Source organism: Anopheles merus, chromosome 2R (assembly GCF_017562075.2).
Source record: "Anopheles merus strain MAF chromosome 2R, AmerM5.1, whole genome shotgun sequence".
NCBI classification, from domain to species: domain Eukaryota; kingdom Metazoa; phylum Arthropoda; class Insecta; order Diptera; family Culicidae; genus Anopheles; species Anopheles merus.
Window position 1 is genome coordinate 10,205,191 of NC_054082.1, and position 15,857 is coordinate 10,221,047.

Genomic DNA, 15,857 nt, shown 5'->3' on the forward strand with positions numbered 1-15,857 from the left:
GCAGTTTGGATAAAAATCCGAAACATGTGCTAGTGTGCCAAAACAGAATACAAGAACATCAGGCATACCCACACACACACACACATAACATAGCGAAAAGGACCAAATGAAGCGTAAAAACAGCGGCACCCAGCAAAGTCCACCGTTCAGGAGTGGAAGAGGAAAGGCAGCTCTAACGCTAAAGCCTCCGCTCCAAGCTCTCGCCCTGCATGCAGTGGAAGTGGAGCTGGAGTGGTGAATCATGGAGATTAAAGCAACTCGTTGATAGAGCACGATCTGCTACAGTGTTTTTTAAATGAACTAGAAGTTTGATGGTGCTTGTTTATCGTCCTCTGCCTCGGTCAGTTCGTTTGTAGCCAATGGAAATCTTTTCAAGTAACTTGGAGCTACTGCGAGCTTTATGTACTGGGGTAGTCAGAGCATTGTGCAGTTCTAGAAATTAGCACATTGTTTGTTCATTTTCAGTAAATACTACCATCTTCTTGAAAGCTCCAGCACGATGCTAACGTAATTGGGGAACATCTTCCAAATCAATCACCGTGACGGCAATCAATCAATGAAAAGATCTCGTATCTCTGCCGCTCTTCTTCATCCCGCTTCCCTCTTTCCCACCAAACGAAAGTGAAAAGAGTCGCGAAAGTGAAACCGTGTAGCCCATGGTTCGAAACACACCCACCGATTGCTTCACCATCCGTCAACTGATTGTGCCATTGGGCGTTGGTGGGTAAGAGTTGTGCAGCGAAACCTTGTTGTGTACTTCTTTATCGTAGAGACTCCCCTTCTAGTAGCGCCGAGCAGTTGACAATTCCGCAATCTTTGCCACTGCACGCACTCTCTGCCCACTTCTCCACCTTGCGGGAGAATAATGTGGGTGAGTGGGTTTTTATGTCTTCGACGGTTTTTCGACGCAAACCCACACCCACCCCATGGGCCCAGTAGGAATTGGCGAGATTTAAAACATGGATCGCTCGCTGTATGTGTGTGTTTTAGTTTGAAGTAAAGTTTGGTTTGGCTTTTTTGTCGCCTCCAAGCGTAATGTCAAATTACACGCCCGACGTATGTGGTAGGGTTGGCTTACTAGCTTGCTGTTAGAGGACGGAACACGTACGACAGGTTTCCCCCCGTTTGTATATTATTTGCATATTTCGTTCTGTTTGCGCCTTTGCGGCTGAGGTCATCGGGGCGACCGTGACATTCGCAGAAGGAAGTAAAACGTAAACAGCCATCGTCTCTATCCCACCTACCAGGGGGAGCTTTGGAAGCGAAAGGGGAAAGATCTCGCGTAAAAACATTCTTCGGAGCGCTGAACATTATTTGTTTTTTTACCAAAAAAGTGAAACCAACTTCAAAGAGTCTGTGGCATAATGTTTGCAGCTTATTGTGCCTTGTGCTCGAACGTCATCAGCTTGAGAATGGACAACGCTGCCGCTACCACAATGAAACAGTGCTCGCTCAAACATACAGAAGTACAGCAATTGCGCGTCTCAACATCTTGATATCTTGATCAGTTGTGAACATTCCTTGCTTTGATGTACCCCTGCACCCTACACTATTGCACACACCGTTAATAATCTATATGTCATCTTGCTTCCTTTGCAGCTACGGGAACTACCACCGCCACCACTACCACTGCTACCAATGGCGGCGGAGACAACTATCACTTCAAGACGCTGGTACCGTCGGTCGCGGCCGGTGCCATCATCGGCAAGGGCGGCGAAACGATCGCCTCCCTACAGAAGGATGCCGGTGCCCGGGTGAAGATGTCCAAGGCGCACGACTTCTACCCCGGTATGTATTCCGCTCGCATACAGCCACACATGCCTTCTGCTGTCTGCCCTATTTTTCTATCTCTACCCCTCTCACACCCTCTCGCACCTTTTCTTTCTCTATGTTACCGACTGCTGCTTACTTTTTCCCGACCTTTTCGTGTGTTTTTTTTCCTATTCTGTGTCCGCGCTTTCATTCTTACTCCGTTGTTTTGCAACGCTGGCGCATTGGAAATAAGATTGAATAACATGTTGTGACGTCGTAATGAAATGTTTCTGATAAAAACATTCAATTAATTAGTAGCGACCAAACAGTTTTTTGTTTTGTTTCCAGTTTTGTTGTACATTCAAGCGTATAATAATATTTGTACTGCCATGCCGAACCCATTGAACAGTGTTTTGCAATGTTTGTTTTTCGCTCCATTCCATTCATTCAAACTATATGTGTACTGTACTTACACTCTTTTGCGTTTCTGCGCGTCGCCGACACATTGCCACAGCCGCATACACACATCATTCAAGTTGAGCAAAGCCGCCGAGAGCCTACATTATCCTTCCTATCGCATTTGTCATTTGGCATTTTGGTGTTAATAGTATTGTGTTATTGATGTGTTTTTATTCAATTGACGTATCACGTTTTCAAATGTATGTGTATACTTTATCACGCATCAACGCATCGTTAAGCCTGCACAAGGAGGAAAAACGAACCCTTCGCAAGAAACCTTTTTCAGGACGTCGGAAAGTGAATGCGCTGAATGCTAAATGTGCGGCTCATGAATGTAAAACATTTGGAATAATTAGATATAAATTGGTAGTATTGGAAAACAACAGACGAAAAGTGCCATTTTGCTGCATTTTGCTATGATGTCATACTGTGTAACTAATGGTTTGATTCGTCATCATGCTCAACGATCATGTTCGACAGCAGGCACCAACCATTGAAGGCGGTTGATAGGACCGCTTTGACACCTTCACCAACTGTCTCCTTTTCTCTACCCCTTCTCATTTTCTTCCATATTCACCATTCAGTACATTTAGCATTCCACACAGGATAAGGAAAGGGCAAACCATTTTGTAAAAAGTACTTTTGTCATCATTCAGGCTCATCAACTGTTCTCTCTCTTTCTCCTTCTCTCTCTTTCTCTCTCTCTCTCTCTCTCTCTCTCTCTCTCTCTCTCTATTCTTTCTCTCTCATGTTGTACTCACTTTTCTTCATCTCCAAAAGGTACCACCGAGCGTATCTGTCTCATTAGCGGCACGGTCGAGGGCATCCTGGCCGTGCTCGACTTTATCACCGACAAGATACGCGAGAAGCCCGACATTACCAAAGCGCTCACCGAGGCGGACGCGAAGCAGGCCCAGGAGCGCGACAAGCAGGTCAAGATACTGGTGCCGAACACGACCGCGGGCATGATCATCGGTAAGGCCGGTGCGTACATCAAACAGATCAAGGAGGAGTCCGGCTCCTACGTGCAGATCTCGCAGAAGCCGAAAGACCTGACGCTGCAGGAGCGCTGCATCACGATCATCGGCGAGAAGGAGAACAACCGGATTGCATGCAAGATGATCCTGGCCAAGATCGTCGAAGATCCCTCATCCGGCACCTGCTTGAACGTATCATACGCAGACATCAACGGACCGGTGGCCAACTTCAACCCCACTGGTTCGCCATTCGCCGCCTCACAGAATCCCAATTTCAGCTCGAGCACCGCCTCACTCAACTCCGCCATCAGCGGGCCGCTGCCGAATGCGGCGGCCACCGGTTTGCTGGTCAACGGCACCGGGCTCAATCTGTCATTAAACCTAGGTGCACCATCACCACAGACTAATCCTACCGTTACCACACAATTGCTTGATCATATTAAGGTAGAATCAAACGTTTCATTCGTTTACCTCTTTCGTTTTTTTTTGTTGTATAGTCTTTTGTTTGTGTTTACTATTTCTGCGGCTCCTGTTTATAAACATCCTTTTGCGTTCATTCCTTCCCATCCACCTCTCCCTCGGCGACCCACTGTTACGTGTACCATTATATTGTTTTTTTTTTTGCGCAGCTGCCATTCGTTTTCCATCCCTTTCATTTTGTTCACGCGCCTCTCGAAGCGTTGTCCCTGTGCCCCTGGGTGGCGAAGCATATTTGCTGCTATACTTGTATAGGGAGGGAAGTTTCCCTTTCTTGTGAATGTGTGTGTGCTCTTGTTTAGTTTTCATCTTCAGTTCACCTTCGTGTGCCGCCACCAAACCTCTCTTCTGCTCTCTGTCTCTCTTTCTCACTCTCTTTTTATCCCTCTATCTAACCAAACTTAATCACGTTGCTAGCAGCATCACTACGCATACGCATCGACAGGGACTAGTAGCGCTAAAATGGCCGTGCTTAAATGTTTAAAACCAATGTATAGATGTACATGTGGCCCTTGCTCTCCACGCATCGGCAGATCGAGCACACGTTTTGAAGCACCTCATCAATCGCCACTGTAATCCGTTCTTACATTCTGTCCTGGGTGAATCCATAAATTTTTCCTCCGTTTTCGTGTGCATTAACTTGCTCATTCTGCGGCATCATGAAACATATCTCTGAATCCAACCATTTGCCTCAGTTTCGACAAGCACCACATGATAATCTTCATGGGATGCTGCGCCCTCGCACATCCTTCTAAACATTCCAAGCTCACGGTATCTTCAAAGATCTTGGCATCTTGCGTGCTGGCGAAGGAATCGGAACGCGGTATCCGTTTCCCTATCACCTCTGGCTGACGTACAGCTTTTGGTGCATCTAGCTGACAGCTGTCAACGTGTGCACACACTATTCCCTGTCCCACCCACCACCACAGCTTGTTTGTTTTGTGAATCCCTTCTCAGTGTTTTCCCACTTTTTTTTGTTTTGTTTTTAATATGTACAATGCGTTTATAAAGCCTGGAGCCGGAAGTTAATAGTCGCCACTAATGCGGAACATGTTTCCCCTTTTTTCTCTTCTAACTCTCTATTTTGTTCTCTTCTTCGCCTTCCTCGATCATGACAGAGTGCCATGAGACAGTCCGGCTACTCGGACACGGCCACGGCTGAGGTGCATGCCGCGCTCGGTGTGCTGGCAAAGTATGGCGTCCTGGGCATCGGTGTCGGGCTGCAGAACGGTACGCACTCGACCACGCTCGGCTATCTGGGCATGCCGGAGATGCAACAGTCGTCGGCGGCGGCCGCGGCCGCTGCCTCGGCCGCCACCGGCGTGTACGGTGCCGTCGGTCAGCTCAACCTCGACTCGTACCTGCACGGGGCGGGCACGGCGACGCCTCGCACTACCGCCATCGATCGCTACGATCCGACCACGTTCGATCCGTTCCGGCATCCGGGCACGCAGGCGGCGACCCCGATCTCGATCAACAACAATGCGTTCGGGCTCGGCAACCCGAGCGCCCTGAACGCGGCCGCCCAAACGCTCGGCTCGCTCAGCAAGAGCCCGACCCCGGCCGAGATGACCACGAGCAAGGAGAAGAACGTCGAAATCCCGGAAGTGATCGTAGGTGCCATCCTCGGTAAGTTCCTCCGACAACTAAGGCCACAAGGGTGTGTGTGTGTGTGTGTGCATGTAGGAGAATGTGTGCGTGTGTGCAAGATGTGTGTGGTTTTTTCTTCTTAATAGTTTTTGCTCTGGGGTGGGACATCAAAATGGCCACAAACAGCCATGCGATTTAGGCGAAAGAAACCTTCCGTTTTTCGATTACCAGTACACGTACACGCACACAGACTACACCATTAACACATGGCCTACACGGTGTTTTACACTGGGTCACCGTTAGCGTCGGTTCCATTCTCACGCATTTACCATTAACATTTAGTCATTGTTTATCAATATGTTTGGATTTATCACAACAACAAAAACCCCTTGAAAGCATTTTTCCATTCCATTGCATCGCCACATACTTCATACCACTCGCACTAACCTAACCGATCATATTCATCACGTTTAATGCATCCGATGCTTCATCTTCCCAAAAAACACACTACCACTTCCTTGGCTTGGCATCTGTTTCTCTTCTTTCACTCCCCTGATGTATTATACTCTTTTCGGCGACATCGATGCCGTTCTTTCGATCGTGTCCGCAACGATCTGTTTTGCTGGCCGATCTAACGCTGCTGCACTCTGCTCTGTCTCATCACACACAAACACACACTCTCTCTCTATCTTCATCATGCGCTCTCCACCAAACCATGTACGTCGCGGATTCTTCAGGAACCCAACCAACGTCATCGAACTCGTCACTTCGTTCATCTTCAATCAAAACAACAAATCAGTCAACAGCCATCACAGACTAACACCGAAAAAGCAATCTGCTGAAAAACAACCAAATAAGCTCAATTATGTTTTTCCATCAACATGAAGATATCGTTGATAAATTAGCAGCGAACGGGATTGTGAGAATGTCTTCAATGAAACAACTTCCCCCTTATGATTGCTATGCATTGCTCAAATTCAACTTCTTTTGTACAAATCTTGTACAATGGTTTAAGGTTTCCACACGCCTATGTTTGTGGTGAGCACTATTGTGTGCGCAAAACCTAGGTCTTGTTAAATCATTCATGTAAATATGTCAAACATATAGGTTCTTTCCTCGCAATGCAGGAAGTGAGATCAAGTACTGATTAGCTTTTTCGATTTTTCCAATGTAAATATTTTGTACAAACTTAAAGTGATTGCACGATCCCGTGTCTCATTGCGTTCATCATGTTTCGCTCACCTTCGTACCACACTCATCTATAACGTAAAAATCGTAAACTGGAGGGCAAACAAGCCCAGCAAAGTTTTGTTAGCAAAGCTTGTCTACCTCATCGATCGCTGGCAACAGTATCAATAGTTTTCATAAAGGAACTTCACATAACTTTACAAATTAGCCAAAAGCAAAGCAAACAAAACAATCAAACAACAACTTCAGATATCATATTCAACGTCGCATCATGTATTGCTAAACAGCAAATAACAATAACAACTTCAAATCATCCGCAACCAAATGAACCAAAGAAGCAACGGGAAACACGTGGAAAATTTCAAAATCAAACTAAAGTGAGCACTCTGCTGCTCTCCATACAGCTTCTGCCGTCACCGTCACAGTAATAAAAAAGGACACCGATTTGACCCAAAATAAACGCTTTACTCTTCCAGGTAATCCCTACCTGCAATCGACATACACGCAGTTTCTGCAATGCGCATATCCCATGGGCTCGGTTGAAAACGTGATCGATCATCACTATTAAGCGACCTCGTTCGCGACCAAAGGAACCGAAGTGCAAGGACCTAGACTCACACACACACACACACACACACACACACACACACACACACACACACACACCTACACATACAAACATTACAGACTATGTTTACCCACACAGGCAGCAAAAAAGAGTTGCAAGCGCAAGGTTTGAGAATAATGACTAGGCTCGAAAAATGGGCATATCTTACTCATCGAAACCGACACAAACATTTCCACTATTTCGTACGTTCCAAAGGAGTAAACGTAACAGCAACATGTGCCTTTTAGTTCACTGTTAGTACATGTGATATAGCAGACCAACGGTTTCCACTGAGCTCTAGTTTGTTTTGTTGTAGGGGCAGCAAAGCGCCAAGCAAACGGATGGACTATCCTTCTTTATTTTTCCTTTTAATTAACTTGCCATTGCTCGTAATTAGGAATAGTTTTTTTATTTTTTTTTTGTTTTAACATTTGCCATATTGCCATATTCATTCCCCCACTGGCCACTTCCAGTCATTCGGCAGGTACGCAGCTGTACCAGTAATGTAGGTGTAGAGCACCATTTTATTAGAGGCTAGTTTGTAGACATTTAGTTGCGTGCGGTTCTGTGTTATTGCTCCACTTGTTAAATTGCCCGAAAGAATAGCACTGCTAGCGCCTAAGAAGATTAGAAGCCCATCGTTGCCAACACAGTACAAAAGCATTGTAGAGGGTAGAACATTTAAACACGGGGAAAAAATAGCTCACATAAAGGACTCACTACGGACAAAACACCAGGACACCAGGACACGAACCCGCGAACGTCGTGATGCGCCGATTGGTGGTTTGATGAATGCTCGGCATTAAAGCGACCGGCACGATGGCGCATCAACATCACCACTACCACCACCACCATCACCACTACTACTACTACTATCACCACCCTTCCTCAAGTCCGGCTGGGCCGTGGTGCTGTAACCCTTCGCCAGTGTGAAGCGCGCTGGAGATAGAGCCAAGAAGAGTGCGCGAGCGTCGATTGTGCGCCACAGAACGTTGTACGACGAACGATCGATCGGGACCGAATCTGGCCGCTTTTTACGCCCCCTACTCCCATCCCCTCGAGCCCAAGTATATACAACACACACTGTTTTTATTATTTTTATTCTTTTACTTCCTCGGTTGGTTTAACTTGTTGTACTTTGTTAAGTCATCTTCATTACCCATTCATCTCTCCCTCGCTCTCCCTTTTTCTTTCTATGGGTTGCTTAATCTACCGGTTATAAGTTTTCCATCTGTTTTCTATATGCTTTATCATTCGTTTTTTTTTCGCACGATCCATTTGCTAACAGTTTAAAAAAAAATATGCAAACTAAAAACATAATAATTGGGGTTTAACTTAGATCAGGTGAAGCTAAGCAATTGGACCGTTTGACTGGTACATCCGGCTTTACTGTGTCATTGTGTATTACGAAACCAATGTGCCAATCGCTTCCATCGCCAACTAATACGCACGATCGATACGCCACTCTCATTATACGGGTTTTGGGGAACTCTCTGTATTTTGGTTGAAACTTTGAAACTGTTGAACAAATTCGGTATTTTAAAAAGCCTCATGTTGCTGGATACTATACATACTCATTCGTACCTGGTCTTGTAACATGTGTGTAGTAGTGAACTTTGAAGGATTCATCTATCACAATTGTACATTTGCATTCTCATTGGAGTGGAGATGGTTTCGAATAGGAAGTCGTAGAAATGGTATGGGTAGTATGGGAGAGCCTGTTCCGAACATTGCTTGCACCCAAATTCTTGTCCAATTAGTATCAACAACATGGTTTTTATGTAGCCAAGAAAGTTTGGAGAATGCACCTCATCCGTCGAGACATTTTGATACATCAAAACTCATCCTTGAATTGATCCTGGGAAATTCAGGCCAAACACTGATCACCTTATTCATAACAGTTGACATACTTGCTTGAGTCACTGGGACTGGAACTGTGCAGTGCGTGACATAGCATGCGCCAGATACTAAAGACGTGGCCTCATGTCACAGTGATTCGAGAAAGGTAGTTAGCAAGCGAGAAACCCGAACTGTGTACAGTCGCATGTTCCGAGCCGTGATGGTGTTTACTGCCTTCTGTGTCCCTTTGTGCCACAAACTATCGTCTATCGCCACATCCACTAACTACATTACGCTGTACAGTGCAGCTGCAATGCTTACTAACCGGTGTTTTTTTTTTTTTTTTTTTTTTTTGAGCATTTTATCGTTAAGCAACAAAACAAGCTTCCAATCCAGCAATGGAACAGTAGCCAACACGAGCATCACATCACTGAACCGCACCGACACTAATCTCGCCTTTCGCTTTTCTCTTTTCCACGGCGCGCAGGACCGGCCGGGCGCAGTTTGGTCGAAATTCAGCACATATCCGGCGCGAACATTCAGATCTCGAAGAAGGGCATCTTTGCGCCGGGCACGCGCAACCGGATCGTCACCATCACCGGCCAGCAGAACGCGATCAACGTGGCGCAGTACCTAATAGAGGAGCGCATCAGCCAGGAGGAGACGAAGCGGGCGTGCCAGACGGCGGCCAATGCGGCGGCCACCAACAAAACGTCGGCCGCGTCGGTCGCCACCGTAACGCAATAGGGGTGCCGGACGGCAACGGGAGCAGTAGTAGCTGCAGCCGCCGCCGCCGCCGCCGCCGCCGCCACCGTCACGCCCAGCCGCCTAGCCGCGTTCGCTAGTCCTCCGCCCAAGAGCCGCCTGCAGTCCGCGATCGACGAGTTTAAGGCAAACATTCATCTGTACGTAGCGCATCCTTCAATCTGAATCCCCGTTTTGCGATGGGAGCGTTGCGCCCACTGCGAGGGCGCCAGAACCCGCTGGGAGTATAGGAGAAGTGTGATATGTGGAAGAGGAGGACGTGGAAGAGAGCGAGAGAATGTGTGTGTGCGCGTGCGGTGCACGGGAGGGAGGAAGGAAACAAAAACAAAACAAATACAGCAAAGGAAGACATATTACAGTGTAGGGACATATTAGAAGCGAGTTTCGTTTAACGTTAGTGTAACCACTAATCCACTCTTCGAGCGAGCGAGAGATAGAGAGACGCGTCCGCTAAATTCAGTTTCAGAACGGGCGAAGAGTGAATGTCTGCGTGTGCGTGTGTGTGTTTCGTTTTTAGGGCAAAAAAAAAAGTTGTTTCTCGTTGTACACGTACATCGTTTCATTCGTACACTTTGTTGTTAGATTTTAATTTTTGCGGCTCCACCGCCCGCTCTACCACTTCATTCGTTTCGATTACGATGGGGCGGCTTGGTTGCTCCGTCGAGTGAAGGCAGTGCGGGCAGCAAGGTAAACAAAAAGGATAATATATAGCGTTAATATTCAAATTGATTATGTGAGCCAAGGCAAAGGGGAAAACAAATCACAGTAATAATCGTACAATGGGCGTAAAAAGAAGAAGAAGAAGAAGTAACAGTTGGGAAAAAAAAACAAATTATCAAGAACAAGAGTAAACTTGAAATGATTTCGCGTTGTGATAGCGAACAGAGAAACGCCACGGTCGTTTGAAACCGTAGTTGGGGATAGTAGTAGAAAGGCTGGGTAACAAAAACAAAGCGTTTAGGTAAATATGAAATGGGTGAAAACACCCCAAAAAAAACATACACATTCACACAATGCAAGAAAAACACACACACTCACACATACACACAATTTATTACAAACTACAGCTCTAGGAAATGTGAATGGTAAACGATTGTGTAATTGTTATTTTACTAGATAAATTTTGTTGCGCGCTAGAATGGACGCGGGATAAGAAAAAAAACGTCTAAAGGAAAACCCCCCACACACACACATGAAATCGTACATGTATAAAGAAATTTTAACGAAGGAAAGAGCTACAGACAACAACAAAAACACATTATGAAAAGTTAGAAGCAAAACTTTCACCCTAATCATGTGCAACTTCCCGTGTAGGAGATAAAACTAAACGAAAACAAAGCATAACATCACACACCAACATAAGCATCACACATCGGATTGCGATCACGGGATGGGATGGGACGCAGGGCAAAGAGATCGATGAACACTTTAATGCATGTGTGGTTAAGGCGTGGTACGCCACAATGCAAGGCACCCGTCGTAGTAGTAAGAAGGACCATTTAATTAGTAGTTAAACATGTTACCCCTGTCCAAGTTTCCTTTTTTTAGTTTGGTTTGCGCCGATCGGGCAGGATCCCTTCCGTTCAAGTTTCGCTCAAAGCGTACCAACCAGCTCGTGCGGGATGGGGGGAAAAGCCCTCCGAAAAGCGCTTCATTTGCATCATACTTTTCAAAGGATTCTCCTGTTTGTTCGTTATGCGATCTCTGCTGATCGCCGCTTACGATGCCAGTCATACACGTTTTTTTTTTTTTTTAATAGAATGTAGGCCGTTAATTCAATACCAAAAACACATTTAAAAAAACATCACCGATCGATCAAGCGGATCGAGACACATCATACAGTGCGCGCCAGGGTTGTTTCTGTTACTTTAATTTTTTGATTTGTTACACTTTTATATTATTTCCCTAGTGTGCCCGATTCGAAGACACTGTTAAGGGCCCGCTGATACAGTGGGTCGTTGCCCATTCGCTGAGTTTTAAGAAAATTGTAAAGACTCCCACATCCCACATCATCAACCCTTTCGCAGACCATCGTCATACCGTAATTGCTTCACACTCGATTCTTTGCTCGATCGAGCATCGAGCCACCCGCAGTCATAAATCTCCCCCACCCAGAACAACCAGCTAGTGTGGACACTAGCACCTAGTACAGCGGGTTTTTGTTTGTAACTTGGTAGTTACGTTTATTAATCTATATCGTTCTTATTAATTCGTTCTAAAAACAGAGCAGCGGCGAACGCTATTAGAACGCTCCAAGGGAAGCGTCGGGACATGTGGAATATAGGGAATGGGAAAGGAAAGTTACAAGCCTGTACAAGCGCGATGGTATCCGAGCACGCATGCCGCATGCCGTGGTACGGATTGGTTTGAGCGTATCGATTGTTTTTTTTTTTAGTCGGGACATTATTCTAGTGACTTAGCAGTTTAAGTTTAACAGTAGCATACTTTTTTTTAATTTTGTTTTTTCGTTGCTTTCATTCTTTATTTACCGCGTAACACGCATACGCAACTTTGCCTAAATGTCGCAATCTACACGGAACACGCGGTGTTTTGTTTTTACGCAGGAGTCCATCCTTTGGTCAAGGATAAAGCATCATTTATTCCTGTTACTTTACTTCACCCACCAATCCAGCGGTGATCCAGGCCTAAGAATTTATTTCTCACTTCCAACGGCTCGTGTACGATTTGCTGCATGCTTTATAACCGTTACCGTAATGTTTAGTTAACGTAGCTTAGAAAGATAGGAAAGGAAAGGGGCGTAGGAAAAGGATATTGGTTCTTCCATGCAGCAAAGGGGAGATGAGGGGAGGAGGGAGAGCGTTTAATCAAAACAGTAGCGAGGATCCGCTTCCGTTTTCCTAGCGTGTATGTAGGGCGCGCGCGTGCAATAGGTTTTACCCCTTTGTTTTATCGATGCAATCGTTCATATCTATCTTACATTTGTTAATATGCGTTAGTACAGATGTGTATTTCTTTTTCACACACCATCACACAAACAAGCATGTTTTATCTCACTTTGTTTCCGCTTTGCTTGTGGCAGCAACTAGATGAAGCTTCACGAGCAAATGCTAGGCGTTTAGAAATAAAAGGGAAAAGTTTAGAAAAGCAAAAGAATTCTCTCTCTCGTAAGACCAACCGACAAAGAAAGACGTACCATCACCAATTGGCACAGAAACAAGTGCTCTTTTGCCCGGACACAAAGTAGGAAAACGCTCAAACAAGGAGAAAGCAACGAGAAGGACAACATCACAAAAAAAAGCAACAGAGAACAGTTTGCTATAAAGGAGACAGCTGGAGAAGAGGAAAGTGTGAGAACAGATAAGAGGTGTCGAACTTTTATGTGCCACCTATACCGAGATACACACGTTTAAGGTGTGTTTGTACGTGCGTGAGAATTGTATGCTTGGGGCCATCTTCCACTGAATGTGCCGTCTGTTTTTGGTAAATCAACTCAAAAAGCCTTGCTCCATATCCTCACTCGTGTGACCCAAATTAGCCTCTCTTGCGGTGTTTTGCCCTTACTTTGTGTCTGGGTGGATCTCCTGTGCGTGTGCAGGCTACCTGTTTCTGTTGCATCTGTAACATCTGTTTTGCACTATTTAAATTCGCAAACTGCTGTTCATACATTCACCGCCACCACGGTTTGTGCAACTGAATGTGGTATGGTATGGTGTTCTACATTTGGGCTACACCCGTGCTCTCTAGGGGAAAGTGAGCACGGAACGAACGTTGAAAAGACACGGGTACCGAGATGGGAAATGTAAGGGCAAAAGGGTTCCATATACACACCTACACATCGTACACGTTAAGCTGTTATAATGTTGTAAAATAATTATTAAACGCAAACATTGATACATTTCTTCATTCAGTTACCATACCGCTTGACAGTAAGAAGCGAATGAGATGCTCCTAGCGGGGGAGCAGGGTAGGCAAATTGTTAGTGTAGGAGTCCTTACGACGGGTTTACAGTTTTTTGTTTGTTCTTCTTCTTCTTCTTCTTCTTCTTCTTAATGGGGTGGTAGTATTCGATACAGCTCCAGCACATCGACACATAAGATTTCTCGTTACAAAATACCCCCGTATGTAGTAGTGAAACAGTCAAACGCCTGTGATGCGTGGCACACATATGGCACACATAAACGTAAACGTAATAATACAAACCTTCCCCACAGTCCCCCGCACCTTTCCTACCCCATTATATGTGCATGCATACACTCGTAACCCATCTACTACTATCTACTACTGTGTTATGTTTTATTCAAAGTTTATCTATATTTATAGTGCAAATGCAAGCGGGGCAAGCACGATGGGTTTTAGGCCCTATCGATTAACCATTACACAAAACAAAACAGGAAGACCCTAAAACAAATAAGCGGACAGGTGAAAGTAAGCGAAAGTGCTACAGTTTAAAAAAAACAGACAGGAAAACAACAACGTGGCAAGATAACAAAAACTAGAAAATAAAGATAGCAAGGAAGGCAGGGCGCGGGCGGAAGTAGAAGATTAATAAATTGAAATGGATTGAATGAGCAGTAAAGCGCTGTTTTGGGGGTTTGCAAAACGTGACGCGTGGGGACCGTATAACAACCGTAAGCAGCACGCCAACAAAAGATGGGTGAAGTGAAGAAACAACCGAACGAGGAAAGAGCGAGGAAACAACCCAAAACAAAACAAAAAAGAGGAACGGAAATGAAAAGCGAGTCACTCCCACAATGGTAGAAGGTTTTAAGGATGAAATTAAGCGAAAATACACAGAACATTACGAGACAAATTAATCCCAGTGGTATGGTGTTAGTTGCGTGGTTTGGTGAGATATGTTCATGTGTATGGTATTCGGTTTCTTTGTTCGTCGTTGTTCTGTTTTGTTGTTTTGTTATTCAATTATTTTGTATTGTTTGTGTCGTTTTCGTTCGTCTATTGCTCTTTTTATATTCTTTTTATGGTTCCCCTGTGTATTTTTAAGGTATGTTTTATTTATACTTTTTTACTGTTATTTAAAATCATATGTTTACTATTAATTTAAGTTTCTTTATGTTTTTAGTGTGTGTATCCGCAATTATAGCACCGCCCACCCGCACGTGAATGGGTCGTCGGAAGGAGTGAAGATTTAAGTTTGCAATCGATAGTACAACACGCTGGTAGAGCCGAACGATATGCAACCTATTTGCTGTCGGTGTTATCGACCGAGAGCAAGAGTTAAAAATTAAAGCAAAACGAAACAAAAAAAGACGGTTGACAAATGCCAGCAAACAAACGAGCAATGTTTAGAAAGCCGCATTATGTGTAACGTTGTGATGGTAGATAATTCTATTGCTGTTACTTGTTGAATGGATAGAATAAATACACACTCACACATACACAGCACACACTCACAGACACACACACACACAACAATTGCTGGTTAACGAGAACGCTGGCATTGAGGAGAAAAAAAAACAAAACGTTACGTGCTATAGGGGCTATACCTTTCTTACCGGTTTGATAACTTGTGTTGTTCATTCATCTGGTTTATAAAGTCCTTTTGTGTTTCAGTTTCATTAGGATAATTGTGGTAGAATGATAGAAAAAAAACCAATCGAGGGTCACCGCAAAATTAAGTACCTACGAAGCGAATCAATGAAACCGCTTCTTTCATCATGAAGAAAAAGAAGAAGGAAGAAAAAAACAATACCATATACTCATGTTAATTCTCTCTCTCTCTCTCTCTCTCTCTATCTTTCTTCAGCAGCAGACAGAAAGCACAGTTTTCAAATTACGTGTAGAGTGTCACAGTTTAGTCACAAATACCGTGCGCCCGTACGACGTGGTGCAACTAACCATTAGAAGCAAATCTAACGCTACTCTACGAATTTTATCCCACACACCATAACCATAATACGTCTCCGCATTGTGTTGTGGTGTGTTAAAAAAAACGCACCCAAAAGGTGCCCCCAAAAAAGCAAAACACTCCACTGTGCAAGAAAAGCGACGAGGTAAAGCTCCCCTTGTACCTTTACTGCAAACGTACGATTTACAAAGCGAAGCGAAGCGGGCTACAAGTGTTGTGAAACAAAAGTATTTAAGTCATTCAAGTATAAAGGAAAGCGGTGAAGAAAATTGAGAAAACGAAGAAAAAAAAACAAGAGAAGCCTCCAAGATGAAGCAGAAGAGCACGAATGAACGAATCAAATTACATTATACATACATAGGCAGAGAAGAGAAAC

At 44.7% G+C, this 15,857-nt stretch overlaps 1 protein-coding gene across 18 annotated transcripts in view; it reads left to right on the forward strand.

Moving 5' to 3' along the window:
• The window catches only part of LOC121588652 (RNA-binding protein Nova-1), a 73,587-nt gene extending 59,158 nt beyond the window's left edge, over nucleotides 1–14,429 (forward strand). For 17 of the 18 annotated variants that reach the window (XM_041906828.1, XM_041906830.1, XM_041906835.1 and 14 more), the window contains 4 exons: nucleotides 1,600–1,788; nucleotides 2,992–3,632; nucleotides 4,784–5,294; nucleotides 9,377–14,429. In XM_041906828.1, the coding sequence (XP_041762762.1) occupies nucleotides 1,600–1,788; nucleotides 2,992–3,632; nucleotides 4,784–5,294; nucleotides 9,377–9,636 (1,601 nt within the window). In that variant the 3' untranslated portion in view covers nucleotides 9,637–14,429. Of the gene's footprint in view, nucleotides 1–1,599; nucleotides 1,789–2,991; nucleotides 3,633–4,783; nucleotides 5,295–6,919; nucleotides 7,742–9,376 lie in introns of those variants that run through there. The other variant, XM_041906827.1, reaches the window with a different exon arrangement.
• The last annotated feature ends 1,428 nt before the right edge of the window (nucleotides 14,430–15,857 follow it).